Source organism: Fistularia commersonii, chromosome 19, assembly GCF_037954325.1.
Source record: "Fistularia commersonii isolate RoL2024-O1a breed Wild chromosome 19, RoL_Fcom_v1.0, whole genome shotgun sequence".
NCBI classification, from domain to species: domain Eukaryota; kingdom Metazoa; phylum Chordata; class Actinopteri; order Syngnathiformes; family Fistulariidae; genus Fistularia; species Fistularia commersonii.
Window position 1 is genome coordinate 5354989 of NC_141302.1, and position 26290 is coordinate 5381278.

At 41.7% G+C, this 26290-nt stretch overlaps 1 protein-coding gene across 2 annotated transcripts in view; it reads right to left on the reverse strand.

Moving 5' to 3' along the window:
- The window catches only part of rbpjb (recombination signal binding protein for immunoglobulin kappa J region b), a 45135-nt gene extending 40851 nt beyond the window's left edge, over window positions 1-4284 (reverse strand). For both annotated transcript variants that reach the window (XM_086165190.1, XM_086165189.1), the window contains exon 1: window positions 4111-4284. In XM_086165190.1, the coding sequence (XP_086021316.1) occupies window positions 4111-4130 (20 nt within the window). In that variant the 5' untranslated portion in view covers window positions 4131-4284. The remainder of the gene's footprint in view (window positions 1-4110) is intronic.
- Window positions 4285-26290: the final 22006 nt, after the last annotated feature.

Genomic DNA, 26290 nt, shown 5'->3' on the forward strand with positions numbered 1-26290 from the left:
ATTTTTTTCAGAATCACCAACTGCTGCCGTTTAGAATTTCATCATTAATAAGTCTGAGCATTCATACACTACAGCGTGCAACAAAAATAAGCACTGATAACATAATCATATCCTTTCAAGTGCTCGATTGTGACCAGTTTCACAAGTTCATCCTTTTCACACTACCAAAATGCTAGCAATGTGATGATGAAACCCAAACAGAGATAGGTATGATACACATGTACTATCATATGATGGAAATTTTGAAATGATATAAATCTACATAACTAGACACAGTATCACAGCTGCCATATGCTTTAGTCATCCCTACCAAGCTCTTTTCCCAAAAAGAGGAGTGACAAATGATGTGCTTCTTCGCAAAAGCAAATTCATTAGATTTTTGAGTTAACTACAGTGATAGTCATATTTTGAAAGCATATTTCATCATCTTCTAGTCTCAGATAATGCAAATTAGACATAGACCGATCACTGGATTTGACCAAAATAAGTTTCAGATTTTGTATTTTCAATTTGATAAGTGTTGCCATTTTATCTTGGCTGGCCCATGAAAACATCCACTGTCCAAAATGCACTACACTGATGCAGCCTCCACTCCCAAATGCTAGCCTATTTTAATGACAATAGCTACCTGCAGCAAAGAGGACAAGAACCAACCGTTACAGATAATGTCAGCCTTACAACAATGCTTTTTGAACAGCGGCTGCTACTGTAATCCATTTTTTAACTCATGTTCATCAGAAGGCAATTTTGTAATGGAAGAGATTTAGCCATTTTCTCTCTACAATTACTGCAACTGGAATTTTGAGAAACGAAACAAAAGTAGTTCCAAATGAATGACATTCAAAAGGCAAAAAGGGCCACCCTTTTGTAAAACATAGCCTACAGTTAAACCCTAAAACTTCAAGAGATTTAGATGGCTGTAGCAATCAATTGTCAATACGAGGGGTGGGAGAAAAAAAGAAAAAATGACTTATGAGATTTTGTTGGGCTACATTGGGTGTTGTGGCTATACATTGTGCAACAGGACTTTTGGTAATAGTAAGAAAAAAATGTACAATCTTATGAGTTAAACACTCTTTAGGAGTATTTCCTTTGATGCCAGGGGCAACTTAAAATCTAAAAACACAGTTTGTGTTAGTATTGTGATAAGATTGTGTTGTTAATTAAAGCCCAAATGAGCTACAGTAAACTTGTGCTGATTCTGGTGCCTCATGTGGCCAATAGCATCTTTATTGCTGCCCTTGATCTGTCTAGCAGATGAATAGGCTCGAAATACGAAGTGAATAAATGATGCACACTGCAGCAGTGGGAGACAAAGCTCAACTATGTACTACACAATAATCAAAATGATATTTCAAAAGTACTTTATGTTGCTGCTTACCCTTGTGTCCTAACTAAAAAAAAGATTAATCAAGCCAATCTAAGATTACCTGAGCTGATAATCACACAAAACTTTGCTCCACAAATCCCGGTAACGTAAACACCACATAAAACCAATGATCTGCAAATGAAATGAATAACATGTCTACGAGAAAGACGTCTAATTCAGGGCCAGTTTGTAATCTCATCTGATCCAGCAATTCTGTCCCTCAGCAGGGGGAGTTTTGATTTCACTAAATATTATTTCCTTCATAATTCTTTCCAGTCTTAACCATAGGTGAAGTGGTCCCTAATTTTTACCAGCCCTGCTAGTTTAGCCTGGCTCTGTAACCTGTAACAAGCATTGTTATCATTAACCCCAGTACATTTCAACTCAAATATATTCACCTTGATTCGGGACAACAGCAGAACAACAAACAGATATTGCTTGGTGCCGTAATCCTGACAGAGTAGCTTTTCTGACTCGTAACATACCGACATCACTGAAGCACCAGCAGAAGCTAGAAATAAAACACACAAATATAGAGCAAAGTTCCAGTAAGAACTCAAACTGCTACATTTAGGATTCAATTGAACTAACTAGTCGTCTATTTTTATTACCCCAAACACTTAAAATCACAAGCAAAATATTCTCCACCCACATCCATCAACTGACAAAACATGGAAAGTGTCTCAGAGAGTGCATTAAATAAGATGTAAAACTTCATATTTAGAGATATGGACTCATATATGGGTCAGGTAGAAGGCTTACACAATTTACAATGGCTCAAAATTATTTTGATACTTAATGTTGCTGGTTGAAGCCTCGGGCAATTCACACAGCTGGTCATTATGGGCTACAATGTTAAAATGAAAAGAAGGAACTCAACTGAAACAAGTAATTGTCTTACAGAGGAGTCAGTGCTATTCAGAAGCTTATTATCATTGAGGTTCTGTCAGTGATATCACCAACCATTAGTGTGAACATGAATATAAGCTAAAACTGTTCTGTTAAGCCCTTTTCTGCTCAAGCTTACACCCCCTCCTCTTATAGAATGACCCCCCCACTCCTTCCCTATTCATGAAAAAAGACACATTCAGCTAAACACACGTATAACTACAAATATCATCAGGACAGGTGGTCAGCCACCCAGACCTGACCTTACTGCCCTCTCACATGCTCAGTCCCTCCCTCTGCCTCCCGCCCCCTACACCCCCCTCAACTGAAATCAGTTTGTGTCTGCTGGAAAGCCCCAAGTGAACATACACCGCAAACACCCTCCTGCTCTCTTTCCCCACTTCCCTAACTCCCACTACTATGCACACACCTTCAACAAGCCCCGCAAATGTCTGTCACCCACTGAGCTGTCTGCACGGATTATAGCCTCTGCAGTGCAAATATAGGTTTGAGTCTAACTACTGTGAAGGCAGAATTTTTTAACAGGGTTTGCAGAAACGCTAGCTGTACCTTTACGTATTATAAAATACAATTATAGAATATATACTGACAGCAATAAGCAAAACTATATTTCTAATGTGACGGCAAATAAGTTTGAGAAAGGGAACATAATAGAGCATCCTATCAGAAGCACTGGCTGACAAATGTCATGAACGTGTTATCTGCTCGCTATTACCGAACAAGCCCAGAGAAAATGTAATTTATCTCACAGATTAAAGCATTCACTTTTAGTTGCTGACAACTATTTTAACACTATGTTTCACACAGCTAGTTATTAATATTTAAAGTCAGTGGTGGAGTATTTCAATAATTTTCATGGCAGCAGTTAATACCTGATGAGTCAAAATGATAACCACATGCCTCGGGTAAATTGAAGCTGTGAATAATTCCTATGAGATAATAATGTTATGTTCATGGCTGCGGGTGTTTATCACTGATTTTGTTTTCCTTAAATGCACTTCGCTTCTAGGAATAACAGGGGTCGGGACAGGGTTTTCTTATTCAAACGGCAGATGAATATTAGTGGCAGATCACTGTCAGAGTAGGAAATGCTATTTCAGAGAACTGATGTTAGAAAGCTGTAGTCGCAAAGTACTACGCTATTCACTACATGTGGTGCGCACGGTGACTGGGTAACATTATTTACACTGTGTACGCACTGAAAATCGAAAGGCGTCTCCTCGCCCCCAGAATAAGGAGAGCATTTTAAATCAATGACTGAATAATGTCTACGGAGCAGCAACGTGTTTTCAGTTAGATATCGCTAGCTGACGTCCATTATCGGACAGCTAGCTGAGTTAAGTCGTGAACGTCCTGCCTGGCCAACTGGCGAGCGCGTTTACAAAACAAACGTGGGACCCGAAATTAAAGCTGCCAGCGATACGCTAAACCGGCCACGGAGAGAGAAGAAAAAAAATGAAAATGAAAAACAAATTGCCTTCGGAGACACAGCTCCTTGGACGTATTGGACTTGCTGGTTAGCCTGCTAGCTGATAGCTCGCCGTTGTCTGGGAGAAAGACCACCGAGGGTTAAGTATCACGTAGCTTGGGCTAGCTCACAAAACACTGCAGCAACAGTCAGCCCGGGCAAGTAAGGTTTACTGGTCAAAGAAAGACACTCGCACGGAAACACTCTGAAACAAAGAAATGACTCAAAGCGACTTTAATCACTGGTCACAACACTGTACTGTGCTCACCCAAGAGCACATGGCCAAAATGGAGCAATTTAATGGTAATAACTTGTATTCACTTAAACTCCGCTCCCCACCACAAGCCCCGAATCTCAGACTCACCCTGTCACAACAGGCGCCATCTTCCACAAACTCTCACCAAAACTCCAATACTCGCGATATCCTTTCTCTCCCACAGCCCAACAATTCGCCGAGACAACAGAAGCAGAATGGAGGTATAGGGACGAGGGAGACGGAGAAAGGGGGTGGGGGAGGAAGACAGTGAAAAGGGGAGGCGGCGGGTAGTAACAACAGCGAGGGAGGGAGAGAGAGAGAGAGAGAGAGAGAGAGAGAGAGAGAGAGAGAGAGAGAGAGAGAGAGAGAGAGAGAGGGAGGGAGGGAGGGAGAGAGAGGGAGAGAGCAAAAAGGGCAGACGCCACAACAACAGGCGTGGGAAACTTCCGAAATCGCGCGAGAATTGGAAAACTCTCACAATAGGGAAGTACAGAGGGAGCGCGTTGTCTCGCGAGATACGCGCAGAGTCGAGTAGTTGTTTATCTAGTGGCGCTGAAATACTATTCCCACGTGTTTACCGGGTAATAAATTACAGCACCTATCAGGCTTGAGGGGGAAAAGCACCAGTGGCAAGAAAAACTCCATTTTCCCAGGCTCACACATACTTTGGAGCATACATACTGTCTCTTGATATCATGTCAACAATATTAAACGGAACAGCTGCATATTATTACAGCTAAAACGTCACTACGGTTCATTTCGTAACAGATCTCAGCGGTGCAAGTACAGTTGAAGATTGCCATTTGGGAAAAGCACCAACTAAGCATAAGGGTGAATTTGTGCACCGAAATCTTCCAATTCCCATGGGTAACATAGGAGTTCCTGTTTAGAATGTGGAAACAATGGTGTGAACACATGTGAATGGGCCATACAGAGCAGATTAGTGCATTGCCGTCTCACTGGGGAGTCCCATGACCACCCTCCTCATGGCCCAAACCTCAGTGAAAGTACAAGGAAGGCTATTATTTAAATGATCATGCTTAGAACTGTGGCATAGGCTTTATTAGCTTTCCTCTTTGAGACTCTTTAATTTTCTCCCTGAAACCATAATGCATTTGCAAAGGTCTGTGTGACGGATCAACGTAACAACAAACAGGTCAAGTCATTCTTGTTTATCCGGGAAGGGTCAAAAAGCCATAAACCTTCATGTAGGTCTTCAACCCCAAGAATGTCGTTGCCTTTACAGCCTTCATTTAAATCTGTTTGGGATCTTTGTTCACCTTACAAGTGATTTCTAGCAGGAGTATTTCCAACTTCAAAGGAAAAATTAAGGGTTTTAGACCACACCGGGGGTAAGTCAATGCTCTCGGTTGTTAGGTGTGTGTGTGTGTGTGTGTGTGTGTGTGTGTGTGGTGTTTTGGGGGGGTGATCTGCCTCTGGCTGTGTTGGAAGGGAAAAACCGACTCTTGCCTGAAAGAACCCCTGTCTTCCCCAAAGACGCACACAAATGAGTTCTATAGTGTTCACACCTCGGTTAAATTTCAAGCTATTTTTTTTATCCATTTTAATTCAAAAAGTGATGCAAGCATGACATGCAATTGAGCAAAATATGTTTGTCATGTTTGTCTCACCATTTCTGACTTTTATAGATGCAACATACTATTTGCAAGGGCACCAATCTCATAATGATCTGCCAAACATTTCTTGAAAGCCTTTTACTATATAATCAACAAAATTACGCAGTTGTGAAGCCAAAAACAGTTAATTCATCAATTTATAAGCAAGCTGGCTAAACAATGATCTGCAAATGCAACATATTTAATTGGTCACTGTACAATGTTAAAAGATTACACTATTTCTATTTGTCGTTAGTTTAAAAAAGGAGGATAACAATCTGCAACCATGCATTTGTATAGAAAGTCCTGTCTGCCATATTTGTTACTATATTAATATATTTGTAATTCTGGCAGCTGTTTTAGGGCTTCTCAGTGAGCAGGAAATAATAATCTGTCAGTTTTGATCAGTTCTCGGTGCTGTCCTCAACTTTTGACACTCTGGGACAGCGTTTGATGCGTCTATCTGTTTAATCACATAGAAGAGCGAAATACATATACACATTTTAAGTCAGTCTAGACAAAAACAAATACTTCCTGTGGAAAGATTTTCTAAGTAGGTACAGGTGTTATCAGAATAGTGATGCTTGTGGTTTGTCCAGTGTAACTGTGAAGTCCTTACAAAATAAGACATTGAAGAAACACAGACAACAGACAGCCGTTAATAATTATTTAAAGATGGGTTTTTAGCCCCCCTGAAAAACACTAAGCAGGCTAAGTTCATTTGGCAGTTATTGTGTTCGGTTCAGTCAATAAACCACACGTATAAGATACAACACTAGTATAATTAGCTCTTATGTAACGTTGAACAAGAACGGGAAAATTATATTATTTACTGAAGTACCAAAATATTTCCTTCAAGTTACTGGAAATATCTTGACCTGACTGTCGCCTTTGGCTCCTCCCTCCAAAAAAATCATAGGCTATTCATTCATCTGCATTTCTATCACTGGTACTTTTCATTTATCATTTTATTTTCTATTTATTTAGCGATTGGAGCATCAACCCAACACTCCGCTCCCAACCTAGAACTATGAGGGTCTTCAGAGTCCGCATGGACGAGGGATATCACTGAAACCGTTTGAAACAAATAATTTCAACAGCTGGAAATGCCATTTGTTGTAGCACTCGCTTAATTATAAAAGATGACGTAATAGTGCCAGTCCATAATGAAATCACTCTGATATTATGTATGAAGGAGGATGATTTCCCTCCAGTATAAATTGTATAAATCCACACTTTTTATTATTAGATGCATGATTATTTTTTATGAAGCCTGACTGTTCTGCTATAAGGAAATGAGGCGGGGGGAAGAAAAAGAGAGAAAACAGTTGAGGGGATGGAGGATTTGCAGAAGACTGTGCCTGGCGCTCACTTTGAAGACAAAGATGAAGAGGGCCCTTTTCCTCACCACAGACAGTTTTTTACTTCTCTCTAAGGCATAGCCAAGCTAGAACCTCCAGTTACACTCTTGGTCGAATGTATAAGTCTCTAGCAGCAGCATGAAGGTAAATCCAGGACAAAGCCAGTAAAAATAAGTTTTTTGAAAATTTAAAAAAAAAAAAAAAAAAAGGAGAGGGGAATCAGGGGTGTGGGCTATGGAGAAAAGATTAGGGACTTTTGTTTCTTTTCAAGTATTAAGAATTAACAGCAGCAGATGTATAAAAAAGTTTTATGGGAATGCATGATTAATATGATTCTTTCCTACTTTTTTGAAGGGTGGGGGGCAAGAATAAACAAATGTCAATTTTGAATTAATGAACACCAGTGAGCTTCTACAACCGCTTGAGTCTTATTAGGAGTAAGACCCTTTATTTTGATAGAGAGGGTGCCAATTCAAGCAATCATGACTAAGCCATAAGCTTCAGGTCTATAAATCCACTCACTTGACTGCTTAAGCTCCTGGCTTAGAGGAAGAGAGAGAGAGATAGATTCAAAGAAAGAACCCCCATTGGGAAGTGTCACTCACCAGTGTGTCATCTCTGCTGAGTTCGAGACCGGGCCTATATATTTCGAACGACATTTGAGTCAATTCATAAAATGTATTGTTTGTCATCTCGCACAGTGTTCTGGCCTGATAAGGCCCGAGGGATCGGTGAATGATAGAGCTTTGCGACGGGTGGTGCACAGATCGACGGTTAAATCTCATAAGTCCTTTTTTTTTGAGGGCTGAGCTGACATTGTGTGAAATTAACAAGTTTTGTTTCTGCGGTGCAGGCAGTTTTCACATCCAAGTCATCCTGCTAAGCTGAAGTACCACTTGTTCTTTTAAGTTTATATATATATATATATATATATATATATATATATAGAATTGGATATATATTTTATCTGCTCATCGGAGGAGAGAAAGCTGAACAAGGGAGAGGGGGAACCAATTAAAAAACTTGGTTCTTGCACTGGAAGTCATACATTTCCAGGGGGACAAAACTTCCCAAAAATACTGGACATGGGGATGGACAGAGAAAAATTTGACGAAAGACATTTGGATCAAATATTAAAGGAGATGTGGTCACGAAAGTCCAGCTGAATGTTGTACTTTTGCAGAATGTGGCGTGATATAAATCATCTCATTATCTTGTTCTCTTGACAGCTTTGACATGAATGATTTTGGCTTAACTCAAAACCTGATGGTACTTTCTTGACGAGTCCAAGTTGTTGCGTCGCACCCCTTCAAACCAAGGGACACACTCCGACACTGGTCCAAGTCAAATAAGGAACGCAACCGCACTCTTAAGAGTTATTAACATAAGTAGATCAAGAAAATGGAAATACCCGTCAAACGGCATCCAAAAACTGTTCAATACAAGTGCAGCGCAAGATAAAAAAAAAAACGGTTGGACAATCTGTCGGAGAGTTTCGCATCAGAACATTTTAGCTTTCAACTGCTGCTAATAGCTCGGCCCAGCTCCGTCTCTGCTGGCTGTTCATCTCAGACAGAACTGAGGACGAGCCGCAGAGAGAGGGAAGGAAGTCATTCCGACTGAAAGGAGGCGTGTGTGGCCGTAACAATAAGTGTAAAAATCAGAAATTAATCAAGAGTGGCTCGTGTGAGTCTGAGTTCACAGCGCCGGGAAGGGCGTCCCTGTCTGTCCATTATGTCCATCTGTCTCGCTTTCCGGCCACACGGGACGACTCGGCGGTGGAAGAAGGCCGACAGCTTGATGAATGGAAGGGACAATGAGTCCAAGAGAGGCACGCCTTTATTCCTCTCCCGTCCGCCGTTCAAAGCGCCACGCTTGTTTTTCTAAAACAGACAAATCTTGGGACCCTGAAGACGTGACGGAAAACAGTTTGGGCCAAAGTAGTACTCCATGGCATGACAGCGATGGCAACGAGTGGCTGTTGTGCGAGCGCACTGTTTTCGAAAGAGGTGAATCAGAGGCATGAGGAAAGAGACGTTTCCCCTTTCCTGGATCCGTACGGTTCACGGCGAGTTCAAGCTGCCAAACGTATGTGGTGTGAGAACTGCGCAGGCATGCTCTTTGGCAGCTCTGCCTTGCCTCTGGACGAGATTGGAAAATGAGCAATATGATACGATTGCGTTATATCACATCGAAGTTGTCCAGCTTTGGAAAGAAAATCTGGCGGTTTATGACGGTAGCGAACGTTGCGAAATCGTACTCGTGCCGTTTGATAAAACCTCCCCCCCTAATTTGTAACAAAGTCTCTCCACTCATCTCCTTGACAGAATGTCTCACTGTTTGGACGGATCGCGTTTTCATCAGCGTGATGGATCGTCGGGACTCACAAAATCAATTAGCGGTAGATATCAGCAAAGAACACACGCAGAGATTGTTGTAACAACCCCCCCCCCCAACAAAAAAAAAAAAACAGGTTGTTGGGAGGGGTTTCGGCTTTGCAGTCATACAGATCCTCCAGCAGATGGTCGGTGCGCAGCAGATTTACTTCTCATTTTCACTTGAGGGAAACCTTTTTCATAAAATGAAAATGAGACGCAGTCTGGACTGACTTGGCTCTGTTTCATGTCACCATCTTTTCAAATCAATGTTTACTCCGGGGTATTTGGGTTTTTTTATTCAAAAAACAGAGCTGATCATGAGTTCAGAAAAATATGTCAAATGCATTACATTATTAAGATGGCAAAAGCAGCTTTGTGCCTCTATTTATGTGAAATTCACTGAAAACGTGATGTTGTCCGAGGGGAATTTTTGGAGCCCAAATATGTCAGCGGTTCAAATGAAGTGATATCCCACATTTGTGGCCATCAAATGCTACAGTTTGACTTTCTGAATATGAAACACGTTCTATAATAAATATTTAATGGAAGAGAGTAACGTCTAGAACTGCGGAAGCTCTGGAATATCGAATGAAAACGGGCGTTATTGTAGTTGCAGCACTCAAGTCATTGTCTGAGACATGAGGAATATCTTAAGAAATCGAAAGCTGCGCTCACACAACAGTTTAGTATCGGGGGCCGGGGGGGTTGTTTACTCTCTTCCCTCAGAGTAAGACTGGAAAAACATCGGAGGAAAACATCTGCATTTTTGGGAAATGTGCCCTTGAAGAGTAATAAGATTGATACCACTTCAGTAAGCGGCCTGTTAAGCTGGGCTAAAGACTTATAAAACCACGCAAACCAAGCCAGGCGTCTCTCCACCGCGAACGAAGGCACTTTTCAGCACCTTCGTTTTGCAGTCGTTTCGCCTTCAACCTCACCATTCATTTCTTTATTTATTTCCAACAGAACCAAAATCACTTTTGCAGGCACCTCGTTTTAAATCCAGAACATGCTGGGAAGAACAAACGGCGAGAAGAAGTGGCCGTTGCTTTGTGGCCTCGTCTGTTGCGGTCTATTCTTACTCTTCCTCCGTTCATTTTATTTGTTCTGTTTTGTTGACGTATTGGCAAGCTCAGGATGTATGCCATGACTATAGCTGTCACACGATATTACATTAACTCTTGAGTCGGCTCAATGACGGACGCAACAAAGTCTGGGTGATTTTAGGGTACGGTCACGCCTGCTGGCAAGAGCGGCGAGTTCCTCCCCAGGAAAGCAGACTTCTAAGAAAGAGACAGGATACAGTTACTGATCTTCAGACATTTCACATGGCGTAAATCATGTCACAGCACCATCAGCCGGAGTTTGAGGAAAAGCGAAGCTGTCGTATCCCGTTAATATTGAGATGTCGGTCTCTGTTGCAATCGCGCAATTGCGTTTTATTCTAGGAAGCATGCTTTTAATCTGTCTACAATTTTCTTCTTGTAGCGATGAAACCAATAAATTGGGCTTCTTTGAATGCCGGTAAACCCTTTTTAATCTGAAAATATGGAGTTTTGAAAATAATGACACAAAAAAACACAACGCGATGGTGCTACCCAAATTGGGTTTTCATATGGCTGACACGCGGTAGATGTATCTAAACCATCGGCGATGGATTCAACATGGATAATGAATAACAGGCTTAGGCCACCTTGTTGTCTCCGCGAGCAGAGGTTGTCCAGCGAAGTTTTATATCTGATCTTGCAACTAATGTCAACATGTCAGGATCGGAGATGTTATCCCTGCAGACAATTTTTACTGTCCGGCGATCGAGACAACATCAGGGACAGATGTTGGATGAGACCGGGAGGAACTGCAGAGCGGGAGGATGATTCAACTTCATCCATTTGGTTTTGGGACTTCTTTTCCGACTGCAAAGGTTTCCTCCTAAAGGTTTTCCAATGACTAATGATCTCGCTGCCACCCAATATGTCACTGTATTTGCTTTGTATTGATTCCCGGTCCCCTCGACTGCCCGGATCTCATGTGTTATTTTTAGTAACAGTTTGTCCGAGCAAATAAATCTCTGCTTTTTTTCTATTTTCATTTGCAGCTAAGCAACCGACCGCAGCTAATCTGCTTCCTCTTCCCGATGGCATACACGCACACCCGGCGTACATGCGGGGTCATGTGATATGCCTTTTTGGGGACATTCAACAAGGGCAGAGGTAAATTCGCAAACGGTGCTAAAATTCCTTTTTGAACCAAGACTGTTGTATTTTGGTTAAAAATATTTACATGACATCAAATGGCCTAAAAGACCCAAAGAGTTCCCCCCTGTAGCTTTTTGTTTAAAATTCCATATGCAGCGGGGGAGAAGAAAATGCAAAATGCTCCCAGACGCTCAGAAAGTTTTGAACTTAAGTGCACCAATTTAGCGAGGAGAGGACAAACACATGAACTCATAGAATTTTTAATTCTAATAACATTCACTCATCCAGCTCACCCTGGACCGAGCAGCTTTTTAAATAAAACAACAATCAAAGTTCATCATTTCATTAACCGCGTTGCGAGCGGTTTGTCAAATCGTCTCGAAAAATTATAAGGAATCAAATGCTAATAAGGAAAGATGCGATGAGGAAATGGAAGTTGATGTGTTTTCTGTTTTGGACTGCATCAGCGCTTACTTTGATGACTCAGCTGCGATGCATCCAGTCACTTTCACCCCGGGTGTGCTTCACTGGATGCATGTAACTGTGAGTGACATTTATGTTCCACCTCGGAAAATCTGAGTCGATGCATGCAGCCCGTGAGATCCCCGTGGCCCCAAACAATCCCTATTGTACGTGCACGAATCCTACGCTTGATTTATGGAAGCCATAAGGGGTAGAGGGTGAAAAAAAAATCCTCTAACCTCAATACAAGATATTTTTGTTTGTTGTCAGGATATGGTTGAAACATCATCTTCTAAAGATCCAGTATTGCGGTTGGCTCGGCCGGGGGCCAGTATTTTTGGAGTGTTTTCTCCCAGAAAAGAGCAAAAACTCCTCCAGAATTCAAACCCCTTAAGAGACTAATCAGGAACAGGGTCAAAAATGTCATAACAATTGAACTTCCAACAAAAGTAAAGCTCTTCACTTTGTGAAAACCCTTCTGGTGTATCCACATCCAGTAAACTACGAGGATACTCGTTTAGTTTGGCCCGCCACCCCTGTTAGTTAAAACCTCTCGGCCAAAACTAGTGAGGCCTCGCAACAGAAGTGGCCTGATAGTGTTACAAAACAGACCGTTAATGATTTTTTTAACAAGAGGAAGTGACACTGTAGATAACACCGTGACCGAAAAAAAAAAGAAAAGATCCGATCTATTTTTGTCAGCTTGATGAACAAACTCCGTCCGTAATAAAATATTAATAAGACAGTCGTCTTTTGGTTTATTTGGTCATGTTTGGCACTTAATCTGCCAAGTTGACTTGGCAGATTCTTGCTTAAGTACCACGAATGCGAATTCCTGGTTAAAAACGAGATTATCCGGCGACCGCCGAGTCAGGGACTTCCTATCAGCCAATCAGGCGAGACCATTGCTGTGTTTGGTTACGGTAAGACCTCACGTTCCTGTGCGTCTTGAAAATATTCAATTTTTTTTTGCCGTATCTGCGGGGCATCCCTCATGCGGCTTCGGGACCGTGTTTTGGTTTTAAATCACACCGTGTTTCACGTTCACCCCTTCGCTTCAGGGTCGACGCCAGGCAGGTACGTCGGCGTCTAACAGTTAGCGAGGGAAAAAAAAGCGCATCTCCCTCCCCCTCCGCCATTAAATCAGTAACAGCGGAAAGAATGTCATCACTGAAAATGGAAATGGATTGTACTGGGTGACGAATCAGTTCAGCGCCAGTGAATATTTCATCGTATAATATTTAGTTTATTCTATTTTTTTTTTTCTCCTGGAAGCCATTTCAATTGCTACGCAGATAGTGTTCAGATGGACAGCTTTACTTTGTTTACCGCGGCATATTTGGCTGGTGGGGGTTTGGAGGAAACAAGCCACAGCCAAGTGAACCTCTCAAACCTTGACCTTTGCCTCTTTATTAACGCCCACTCTCCCTTTTTCTTCTCACACACACACACACACACACAAAAATGAACATATCCACACACATACACGCACACACACCGAGAAGCATTTTTGCAGCAGATGCTGAAAACAGAAAAAACAATCTCCGAGACGCACACACACAAAAAAAAAAAAGAGGTGATACAGTGCAAGAAACACACACACACACACACATACGCACGCCCACACATCAAGCGAGCACACTCTTTGGCCGAGTGACTGCACCGCTGAGGCCGTGACCCTCCGTGCCCCCCTCCTCTGCCTCCTCTGTTGCCCAGGCTGTCTGTCTGTCTGGGGGCCGATAGTGGGAAGGGAGGCGACGGGGGCGTAGCGGGTCAGGAAGAGGACTGGTGATTAGGATGGGGGAGGGGGCATACCCCTGACCCTGTGTCCCATTCTTGGCAGCCACCCGGGCGCTGCAGGAGAGAAAGAGGGAGGCCCTGCAAATATTTGCGATGGATCCACACCCAGACTAGATAGTGGACGTTCACAACTTGGACACACGATCGGGTTTGTGTTTAGCAGGAAACTGCGCGCACGGGAATAAACACAGCTATGCGAGGCGGTGCTGTAGCGTCCCGGCCATTTTCTGCATTTAACAAAAATCTCTCAGAGATTACCATCACTTAAACTAGGAGCCGTAATCATTTATGCTGTACTTAATTTACTATCAGGTACAGTAATTGTGAGATGTTTTGACTAATTTTAGAGGGATCGCCGGGAAATTCGGAACAGACTTTTGCAATCCCCATGGGGTGGAAAACTAATTACACTGGTAATTTTTCCTTCTGCCTTATCACGAGGATCACATTTGTCTTTGAATGAAATTTCTCAACAAGTGTTACGTAGATTTCCTGGCAGATGTGTCAGCCTCACGATGAATTGGACAATGCTTTTTTTTTTTTGCTTATCTGTTTTTGAAATAGTGTCAGAGTTAAAGTCTCTGTTGACAAGGAAACACATTGGAAGAAACCGCAAATAAATAGAAGGGATCCTTCTTGTGGGACAGATGGACAAGAGGTGAATGCCACAAATATATGCAAAACACTTCTGACACTGATTTGGTAAATGTAAATCAGTAACAGTATGGGATGGAGACCCACCTTGGGCAGCTTCTGTTGTCATTGTGTGGCCTCAAGTCATAACACCGCTTCCAACCAAAGGGTTAGTGTAGTTTAAATCATATTGATATTCCTGGGGAGAAAAACCTTGTCGCAATATTGATCCGTATTTTATTTAAAATGGAATAGAATATTCTTTTGATCGGCATACAATGGGGAAATTGCATTTCACACAGCAGAAAGCGGATAGTGCAGTAGAGGTAGTTAATGATGTACAAGTAGCAAGATATATAAAAATCAGAAAAAAAATGAAAAATAGAACACAAAGAGCATATTTGAATAAAGAATATAAACAATATATAAAGAGTCTAAACATGGGTGAAAGTGTAGCAGCGTATCACAGTTCTTACAGCAGCAACACCTATGGGTGACTGGGGTGAATGGATGCATGGGTGAGTGAATGAACAAATGAATGAATGAAATTTGAAATCTTTTGCGAACAGACCTGGGTGTTAAACAGCTAAACAGCAGCTGTAAGAAAGGATTTACAAAATCTTTCCTTCACACCAATGGTCCCCAAACTATGGCCCGGGGGCCGGAATCGTCCCGCCTCCACATTTTTAACAATACCATAGATGCATTATGATTTTTTTTTTCATTCTGGTGACGTAATCGTGATTTGTACATGAATAGAACGCACCATTCTATTCCACCCTTCTGCAGTCTGTGCCTCATCTGAAACCCTTCCCTCAAAAAAAAAAAAAAAATCCTGGACATGGATACACCCCCCTGCCAAATAACACGGAAAAATGGCGGAAAGATTAGGTACGAGAAAAATAGATTCAGAATGCAGGGTATTTAACCTGCAGCGGACAAGCGATTATTTTTTTTGTTCAATTCAAAGAAAAGCCTGTTTGTCTCTTCTGTCAAGTGATGAGACAAAGACATTATTTGTCAATAACGTTATTATTCTTTTTTTTTCCTGTCAAGATCGGGTTACATTTTGGTTATGCGTGGCTTTCTGGAAAAGAATAAATGTTTACGTTTAGACACCTCTGCCATTGGCACAATTTTTGTTACAAACTGGCCTGGACCCCCGTCAGAGAAAGGAAAAGTTATTTGGCCCACGCAGGAAAAAATTTTTGGGACCCCTGCTGAAGGAGTCTAATATGATTTTATCTGCATGATGCTGATGAATTAGCATGAAGCTAATAGCCCAAAGGCCAGTAGCCCTACTATTTACATCTTGTAATTGTTGTACTCGGTAATTTACCTTCACTGCGATTCATTCATTCATTCATTCTCCTACTGTATCTTACTCTCAGGGTTTGCGGGGGGCTGTTGGGTGGGGTGGTTGGAGCGTGTTACAGGGCCTATTGCATGTTTTTGTGGGAGAAAACCGGAGATCCCGCAGGAAACCCACGCAGACATGGGGAGAATATCTAAACTCCACACAGAAAGGCCCCCGGTCAGAATTGAACTAGGCAGCCCCTTGCTGTGAACTTGTTTATTTAGCAAGACAGGAGACCTTTGCAAGTGTAAAGCTGTTTGAAAACAACTCTAACACCATCTGTGTATCACATCATTAAAATAGTTCAGACCCAAACAAAATCCCAAACAAAATATTCTCCCTCATTTTCCAGGCCTGAAAAAAAATCGGCTTTCCATCTTTACAACACCACTCAAATTTCCCTCAGTCATTTGGATCAAAGACTTCGACGAAACCTGAGGACCTTCAACTAAATGGCACATATCTGTTGTCCTCATAAAACAGGACAATAAAATCAAAAGTGAGCACCATTTTCCATTTTCTCTCAACAACCAAATCATGTTTTTCTTTAACATGCCATGCAACCTGCCTTTTTTGTTGCAAGTTCTTGTATACAGTTGTTTTTGTGAAGATCTTCGCCTTTGGTTTATGAAAATATTAAAACTTGTGACTGGTGTGTGACTTGTGACACACATTTTTGTGAAATAGCCATTGTTTTAAATAAATGGCAAATCTAACAAGTGAATATTATTGTGTAAAATGAATTTGTGTAAAAGTATATTCATACAATATGTAAGTCATATACTGCCATCATTTAGTTATCCATACAAATAAATACACTTGATCGGATCTTCCTGTCTTTTGTGTTTATTTTATTGGATGATAGAATGCTTTATTTTGGAATAGCATTATGTATAGATTCCCAATATACAGTAGATATGAATACATTATATTTTGTATCGCAATTAAATGTTTAAACAAATCATCACCATCTGCAGGCCATTTTAAGGTGCACCTGTAGTTTTGCATCTCTGCAAAGTGTTTTTTTTTTATTAAATCATTATCATTATTATTGTTATTAAGTTTGAAGAACGATAATCAAGCCAATGCACCCTTAAGCCAGGCGTTAGAGAAAGGATCACATGGAGATAATGATTAATGAAAATCTCCCGCTAAAATGAAAATAAATGTGTGGGGCGAAAGGAGTTTTCCAGGGCCAAGAGCGCCGGTTTAATACAAATGAAAGCCCCAAACTAAGGGGGAAGTTGTTTTACGGATTTATTTGCATAGCTGGAATGAGTGACACCAAGTAACTGGGCTGAGCCTGCAACTCAGCAACGTGAGCGAATGAGCGAGGCCAAATAAAAAGGACAAGTGAGCGAGTGAACGGTAGTAACGGCGTGAACAGACGGGTGAGGAAGTGGGGTGGCAGGCATTCAGCGGGGGAGCTTTAGAAACGCAGGTGCCTTAATTGTCCTCCAATAAAGCCTCGGCGAGTGGGCAAACCTGTGAATGAGTGTCTGATAAAAGGAGAGATGAATGAGGTGCACGTGAATAAATGAATGAGTGAATGAATGAGCAAACGAGTGCCTGGAAGAGTAAGCACACTCTGTAGGGAAGCTTAAGGAGATTGTGGATGTAGTGAAAGACTGGAGGTGGGGGTTGGAAGAGGAAGAGAGGAGTAATGTGATGTATGGGTGGCAAGTAACAGAATTTGGGGAGGAGGACAGATGAGAAAACTGGGAGAGATGATAGGAAGTGATTGAAGATGGGAAGGAGGGAGAGAGAGAGAGAGGGAGTGTAGAAGGGAGGGGTGCAAAAATCAGGATAGAAGTGAGGGGTGAAGGGGGGCGGCTCTATGCAGGGCTGTCGCAGACAATGTGACATGGCACACGCTATTAATTCTGGCTCAGCAGAGAGACCCTGCCTCACCATCTGCTCAGGGTCAGGGGCGTTCGCTAGGGTCGGCGTCACATCCACCCCCCCCAAAAAAACCCACCCGTCTTCCCTTACACACACACACACACATACACACACAATCTTCCCTCCCTTGAATCCTCGCCTGGCAGACACCCGGCCAGGCCCGCGTGCATTTCCATAAAACAATCGCGAGCCAACCTGCTCCCGTGTCGGGTGGGTGGGGTTAAGAGGGGAGTGGAACGGCGGCTAGCCTCACTCAACAATGGCCTGTCAGATGAAAAGGCCCCTGGTGAACTTGATATACATTACAAAAGAGCCACACCAGGGTAGGCCCCGGGCCCAGCCTCGCCGACCTGCGGTTGAATTTGAGCTTGGCGTTCGTTCGTTTGTTTGTATTTCATATCCCCTCCCCCCCCACACAAATCCCGCTAACATGACACACACACACACACACACGCGCACACACACACACACATGCACGTGGCAGGCTGCCGTTACCCGGAGGTGTAGTGTTGGGTATGTGGTTAGAGCAGAGCCTAAAAGGAGCAATGACAGTTTGCCATCACGCGGACAAAAATTTTAACTGATTTTGATCATTAATGAGCAATTTAACTGTTTATCCAATGTGTATCCCAATGTGTTGATAAATTTCATACCATTAGGCAAATAACCAATACCATTAACAACCTATTTTCTTATCATCTAACAGTAGAGAAAAATCAAGTCTCTCTCTCGGTTTAATTAACATGTTAATTTGGAAAGTTGTATTACAATGGTCCACTGGCAGTTGGAGGTAGAAAAACACTTTGTCAAAGCTTCGGGTAAAAAAAGGAACAATAAGCTCATAAGAAAAGCATTGCCTCTTTCTTTAGATTTGTTCATATCAGAAATAGTCAGATTTAAAGTGATCGCAATATTTGACCTGCCATTAATGCCAGAGTGCTGGTACATTACATAGCTGGGTAAATATAACTACACTATTATTGTGCAAGCAGAATTTCAATATTACAATTAATCAAGGTCAAGATAATGTTAAGTACTATTATCAGTAACAAAGCAATGTAGCCTCTAAATGTCACTATGAATAGAGAGAGCACAGTTGCCCCAGAAAGCCCGCGTCTGTGAGCAAACATGACCGGCTACAAGTCACCAAGATGTTCACTTTGCAGCAAAATAAGGTGCGCCAGCCAGAATTTTGATAAGACCCATTTGATGTGTATATATATATATATATACTGCTCAAAAAAATAAAGGGAACACTTAAAAAACACATCCTAGATCTAAATGAATGAAATATTCTTATGAAATACTTTGCTCTTTACACAGTTGAATGTGCTGACAACAAAATCGCACAAAAATGATCAATGGAAATCAATTGTATCAACCCATGGAGGTCTGGATTAGGAATCACACTCAAAATTAAAGTGTAAAAGCAAACTCCAGGCTGATCCAACTTTGATGTAATGTCCTTAAAACAAGTCAAAATGAGTCTGTGTTGCTTCCTGAGTGGACACTATGATTTCACAGAAGTGTGATTGACTTGGAGTTACATTGTGTTGTTCAAGTGTTCCCTTTATTTTTTTGAGCAGTATATATATACATATATATATATGGTTTTACTTGTTACTGAAGGAAAATGATGATATTTACATCTATGTGTTTTTATAAGAGTGCTCTTCATCCATGGTTCATGGTATACTGCCACATATATGATTAAAATCTCCATTGCAGTGAGGCAGTTCAGAAATAAGAGGAAGGGAGAACAAGTCTGAAGCTGTTTGCGTGCCAGAGCTAACAACACTACAAGGCTGGGGGTCCCTAATTCTATTGGTACTTAAGTTTGAGGATTAGTACTAAAACAAGAGGAGATCAGACAGTTGAAGAGGCATCACTTTGTCAACACACGACTTCCTGTCTCTCCAACTCCGCCCCCATTATTCTGTTGTCTGTCAAACCTGTGTATTCGATCACCCGATTCTTCCCTGCACAGAGCTTTTTATCTCATACAAGAAAAAAAAACTGTCTTTCTTTTAGAGGACCCCCCCTTGTTTTTGTGTGTGATCATCAACCAGGCATGTCGATCCGTGAGGGGTTCAAGTCCCTCCTGTGCAACCCCCCCACCCCTGCCCCCACCCGGCAAGCTAAATCCCTTAATCTGCTCTCGGACACGTCTGGAGGGCAAAACAAACAAATAGGATCCCCCTCGTCCCCCTCCTCTCTTCTACCACTGACACACACACACACACACACACACACACACTGCGTCCCATGAAGGCCCCCTCCCGATAGGCCCATCACTGAACATGACATCACTGGAAGGAGAGGATGACATTAACCCTCTCAAGGTTAATGAAGTGAGGTTTTAACCACAGGGTGCCGATTCAGATCACGATACCGGACATCCTCCTCCTCCTCCTCCAAGCTTCACCAGAGGTAGAAGTGTATTATCATGGCAATATCTTTAAACCAACAGATCAAAATGTTTTACGAATGCTTTACGAAAGATGTATCTCTCGACAATTCCCTACGTGTGTTTGTTTTTATCAGTTTGCTCCTTGGTTAGCAAATATTCAGTCATATCCATCAGAAGCGAGGCAGCTGACAAACCTATTGACTTCGAATTAATGGATCGTCATTTCCTAGGGGTCTGAAGGCGTTTTGAGCCAAATCATGTTGCATCAGTCCACATTCACGGCAAATATTTCTCATTATTCATTAGATATCCAATTCTAAGAAGGGTGAGATTTGTGACATCACAGATATTTGGCCGGATGTGGATGCATCTCGTGCCTTCGGTTCACCTGCAGTTCAACTTGTGTGATGAAAGTATTTGCATCTGCACATATTCAGACATTCTTATATGGTACATATAGATATCGTGCTATCATTGCAGACAATCGTGTTAGCACCTGTTCATGCGCGAGACATCTTTTCTTAAGCACATGTGCTCTGGTGTCCTTGAAAATGTGTTACAGGTTATCTGAACGGGACTTACGAGCCATTAAGTGTGTCTATGTGTGTGTGTGTGTGTGTGTGTGCGTGTAAGGACGAGGCATCTGTAGCAGTCAACGTTTAAAAGTCAGAAGATCAGTGTGGGGCAGTTTCATTACTGGCAGCTGGTACATCAGCGAATGACCCGGAGGGTGGAAAACCCAAAGCCAGAAGTTCTGTAAAAAGGAAAATCTAGGAGAAAAATCCACTTCAATTAAAGTAAAATATCGGTTGACAGACAACGAGTGAGTCAAAACATTATTTGAGGCCAACAGAAATATCTATTTATACATGTGTATATGTCTCCGTTGTCTGTACGCCATCCGGCCTCACCCGCTCCCTTCCCTTCTCCAGTCTATAAACCAACCTTATTACCTTTAAATAAGAACCATCTTCCCGTCTTTCCCCTCTCTCTTTTTCTTTCCATTAATTTCCAGTTCCTTCCTCCCCTTCGCTGTGGGTTGCCTCCGACTACTGACTGGGTGGGAGCTGCGATGGGCCAAAACAGTGATGTCACTACTGTTATTTTCAAGAGGGGTGAGCTCACTGGTTGAAACCACAAAGTAGCTGGCATCCAAGTGTCAGAGAGCGAGCGTCCGGGGTTTGCTGTTGACCTGGCGCTGGCCTTCGTTCGGATAACATCTGGGAAAAGGATCGGAGACAAGTAGTACTCGCTCGCAGACGGTCTCCCCCTTCTTTTTATCAGTATCAATAAGTAGGGTGGCAGCAGGGAGAGACGACGGAGTCCCTGCGAGTCCGGGAGAAAAAAGGGACGAGATCGACGCTCGGCTCACGGCGGGGAGCGAGAAGGGAGACGGCGTTTCGGATTTTAGATCAGATACGGGGGTGTGAAGGCCAACAGGCTCCTGCTAGATGATCATGTCACGGAAAAAGTGATACAAAGTTGAAAGTTGTGATACTGACGGCGGTAAAATTGAAATACCTCTCAGATGCCTCTAGTTTTCACTCATACCAAGTCTTGATGTTTTTTCAATGGCCATTAGAATTATTTTTCTTTAGCATATAAAGGTCAAGGGAGGGGTTAGTTGTCCTGAAGCGAAATGGGCAGAACAGACTTGTATAGACAAAGTTCATGTGACAAATTAACCCGTTGTTGACTGAAGCTGTCTCATAGGATCGCTGTCTTCCCCACGAGTAACTTGATTTCCAGCGTTTCATCGCTGAAATCTTTGCACTAAAATACTGATAATGGCTTTCAGCTGTGGAAACAAAAAGGTTGACCCCGAAATGCTGAAACAACAATGACCCACTGCCACTTACGCACCTGTCATATTATATGAAACAAAAATTACTGCATGTGAAACGGATTCAGGACTCTGGCCTCATTCCACAACCCACTCTGGTACCGGTTGTCACGACACCAGATTTGAGTTTTAAAACCTGTCAAAACGTACTTTGCACACACGCACACGCACACACACACACACACACAGACACAGACTACATAATGGCACAAAATATGTGAAAGAAAACAAATTCTCATTAGTTTTCTGTTAGTGTTTCTATGAAAATGCGGATCTTTTTGATTAATTCGACAAACGCTCAGGGCAGGGTTTTTCAGCTATGTCGTGACCCAGTTAAAGCAGTCTTTAATCCAACACAATAACGTGCACTTCGAGATCAATGCATGACAAAATCCCAGCCAGAAAAAATCCTGACTGCCTGAACCGCTCGCTTTTGTTAATTTTGTTCGAACCATCGCCGAGCGTGCGATACGTAAGCATGATATGGCAAAATCATCCTCGATGAACTTGACGTCTTTTTTTGAGAATAATGGCTTGAATGTGAGTCAAATCATGTCTGTCTTCCATTAATGTCAGGACAACAAGCGTGTGTATAAATAATTTATTGGTCGGTTTCAAGATTCTGTTTGCAGGAGTTGACGTTCTCCAGTCTGGCGCTTTACAGAATGCGGTCGTACAGATGCTGCAGATATCTTTCTGCTCGGACATTTTGCAGAGGGGTGCACTGTTTAACAATCAGCATTAATATTATTGATGGTTTTCAGAGATGTCTCGGCCCTTTGTAGAACGGCCACAGTGTATTTTACTTCAGGATGCCGCTGAAGGGCTGTTGTTTGGGTTCTCGGCAAGGCTCGGTAAATCAAATCACTCGTGATGTGAGCCAGACATAAAAGTGTATTTTTCTTTTGTTTTTGTTGTGTGACCCCAAACCTAAATGAAAATACAATTATGAAAAATTACTTAATACACTGAACATCTCCTCTCTGGAGAGCGAGTGGTTTGTTCGCACTCATTTAGATGTAGCATGCATTTGTCATATCCATTTACGATGTGGGCGACTTTCATTCCTGAACTATTTGGTTATGAGCGAGCGGGATCGTCCACTGGAAATGAAACAAGCTACCGAACATCTCAATATGAGACCGTGCACATCTGTAAATGTCAGTCAGGATCGCTCTGCTGAAAGGGTGTGACGGACCGATGTCACCACTAATGTCCCGTTGTATGTTTCCAATGGCAAAGTGTCTGAAGTTTTTCATTTCTAGCAATACGGTGCGGGTCGGGAGATGCGAGTGCATCATTGACCACGAACCTTATCCCTCTATGATCTAATCGGTAATGTTTCAGTCTTGTTATGAAGTACAAAGAAGGTATTTCTCCTCTTTGACTTTCCATGTTGTGCCGGTCTTCATGCAAACGGTATTTCACCTCACAAGCTCCCTTAATGGTTACGTTCTGGGAATAACTCTTTTTTTTTTTTTCACCGCAGACTATTCTTAAATGCAAGGGGGGAAATTGTTAGACGTCATATTTCAAAAAGTCCATCGTTTTGTACTTGGAATCTTTTTGAATGCATTTCCAGCAATCTCAAACACCCTTTGCTGGAGGCAAAATAAAATTATATAAATATATATTCCCGCTATTCTGTGCTGGAACTGATGCCACTGGCTGTGAGTGATACTTGTGACCCGACGTCTCTCTCCGAAGGGTTATTCAAAGCATTCCGGGAAACTTGTTCGTTCACAAAGCAGAAGCTAAATGTAAAAATTTCTAAGGCCAAGGACGAACTTTTAGCCTTGGGTTTTAAACAGATGTGAGCGGAACGTCTCACTCAGAGGAGGAAAGAAAATAGTTTTTCCATCATCAAGATGGATGATAGAATCTATTACGTGAACCTCGTGGTGAGTTTTCTGTTTCGGAAAGTGACCTCTAAATATCGGTGAAGTTGATAAGGAATGTTGGTGAAAGTCAGAAGGTAAAATATGGATTCTTTTGAGTAGCAGAAGATGATTATTTAAGTAATGGAGAACAGGTTTTCCGCAATAAAGTGTAACGCAAACCACATGAATTGAATGAAGTTCCATATTGCAGTATTTTTTTGTCTATCTTCATGTAGTCTATCCCTTGAAATGAGTGCAATGCAATGATAAAAACACTATCAAAACCATCATCATAAAGATGTTTCATTTCAAGTAATGAAATATCGAATAAAAACATTTTGAAAGTGGAATTTTTCTGTTGGCAAATTCATAAGCTTTGTTGGAAAATCACATTTTAGTTTCTGAATTTTCTATCAATGTATTAAAAACTTTTGAAAGGGTAAATTTTGTCAATTCTTTCCCTTTTTTTGCCATCAAGTTCAGTCTTTGTGGCAGAATTTAACCTATAATTTAACCACTACATCGGTTTAAAATGACCCCGAGTAAGTATGAAGAATATTAATGCGTGTGATGTGCAATGGCTGCGTTACACAGCAATTACACCACCAAAATTCCGGGTGGCGATGGAAAGGATTGTACAAGAGTTGAAGGTGATAAATATTGAATTAAGAAGTACTGAGTGAAATTACTGAAATGTTGCGATGAAGTAAGACCGGAGGATTTGCTGTGGAAATGAATGTCGTAATGCATGGGAGGAAATTCAATGCTTTGTGGGTCTTCGTAGGTTGTGCTTCGCTGCATATCCAGAGAAGAACGCAGAAGCGTAAATCTGCTTTTAAAGACGCTACATCTGTTAGTCCACACTGAGCTGTCGTCCTGATCGACACGTGTCTTACTTCTGGCCACATTTATCAGCAACGATTTTTATTTTTGGTGGTGTGGATAGTGTGAGCGCACGGCCAGCGTTTGAAATGGTAATTTTGCGCAATAAAGATACAGATATAAATCCAATTTTTTTTCTTTTCTGTTTAGTTTGAGGGGTGTGAGTCAGACCTCAAGTATGTGACATGTATTGGCTGCCAAGACAACTCATGAGTACACACATATGTGGATACACTGCTGAGTCAAGCCAGTGTAAAAACAAATTTATGGTGACCATGGACGTATATGAGGGGCTAAGCAAGACATAACGTAAAAGTCCAACACATACAAAACCAAAGTCATCTGGGTTACAAAGGTAAACTTTAAGTCTTCTTAATCCAGTTTCTTTACACTACATTTATAGCTGTGGGAATATGTCCGTCTAAAGATGCAGTAAAGTCTTGGCTGCCAGATGTGTTTCAGAGCTAAAAAAAAAAAGATGTTGGAGCATATTGAACTATGACGACAATGTCCAAACGCTTTATTCTTCTGGGGTTTTATATTTTCTACCCACAGATCCCACTAGAGGTACAGGTCTGACTGCCATGGTCCCTTTCAGCCCAAAAACACGACAGCCTATGGGCAATGAAGAAGACGAGGGTAACCCAAAGAAAGACCGCGTGTCTTGTGGAGTCCAAATACCTGTATAGCTGTCAGTGGTTGACAAAATGTCTGTAAGACAGAGCCCATGTTTGGCGGCCGGCTCAGAGGATGAAGAAGTTGAGTTATCCTTCTTTGACCTACAGGCAGCATCGATTGAGAGTGAAGTTTAAACACTGCAATCTCCATTCTAAAGCTGCTCTGAAGAGAAAGAATAAAAAATGTCCTTACCGTTCTACTGTCTTGTTTTCTCCCATCCACCATTTTATGAAGGGGTGTAATAGTTTTATGCGCTTTATGAATGTGTTGAATACAAAGAAAACCACTGAGACAAAGTCATGGATTCAATTCAATGAACAAACAGAATAGCAGTTACTTTTGTAATCAAGTATTCTGATTACATGATTACTGATTCTTTAGTCTCGCATCAATTAATCCTTCTAACTGGAAAAAAAATGTATTTGCTTTATTAAGTAGTGATTGCAAGTGCACAAAAAAAATAATGAAGATACTCTTGAAAATTCTAACTTCCTACATTCAACTTCTTTATTTAAAAAGCTACATATTTATTACACTACTCAAAACACCTTTGTCTACAAAAATCATATCATGCCAAAGTTTTTTCATGGGGCGTCCCGACAGGCCGTTTAAACCTGTTTTCCAGGTATTCCTGGTGTTATTAAAGATACAGTATGTATGAAGAAATAACAATAGTGGCTGTCCATTCAGCCATCCTATACCTTAAGCCAGTCGCCGCAATTCACAGGCTTTGGTGTAAGAATTCTCACTCAAACGGTTCATGGTTTTTGAGTTGGGTTGCTGACATGTCAATCAGGAGGTTCAACAAACCAAAATGCATCATAATGAAACACCAGTTCGTATTTTTTTTCCTCCCGTTCATGTGTTAGTGTAGTTCTCCCATGCAACCGC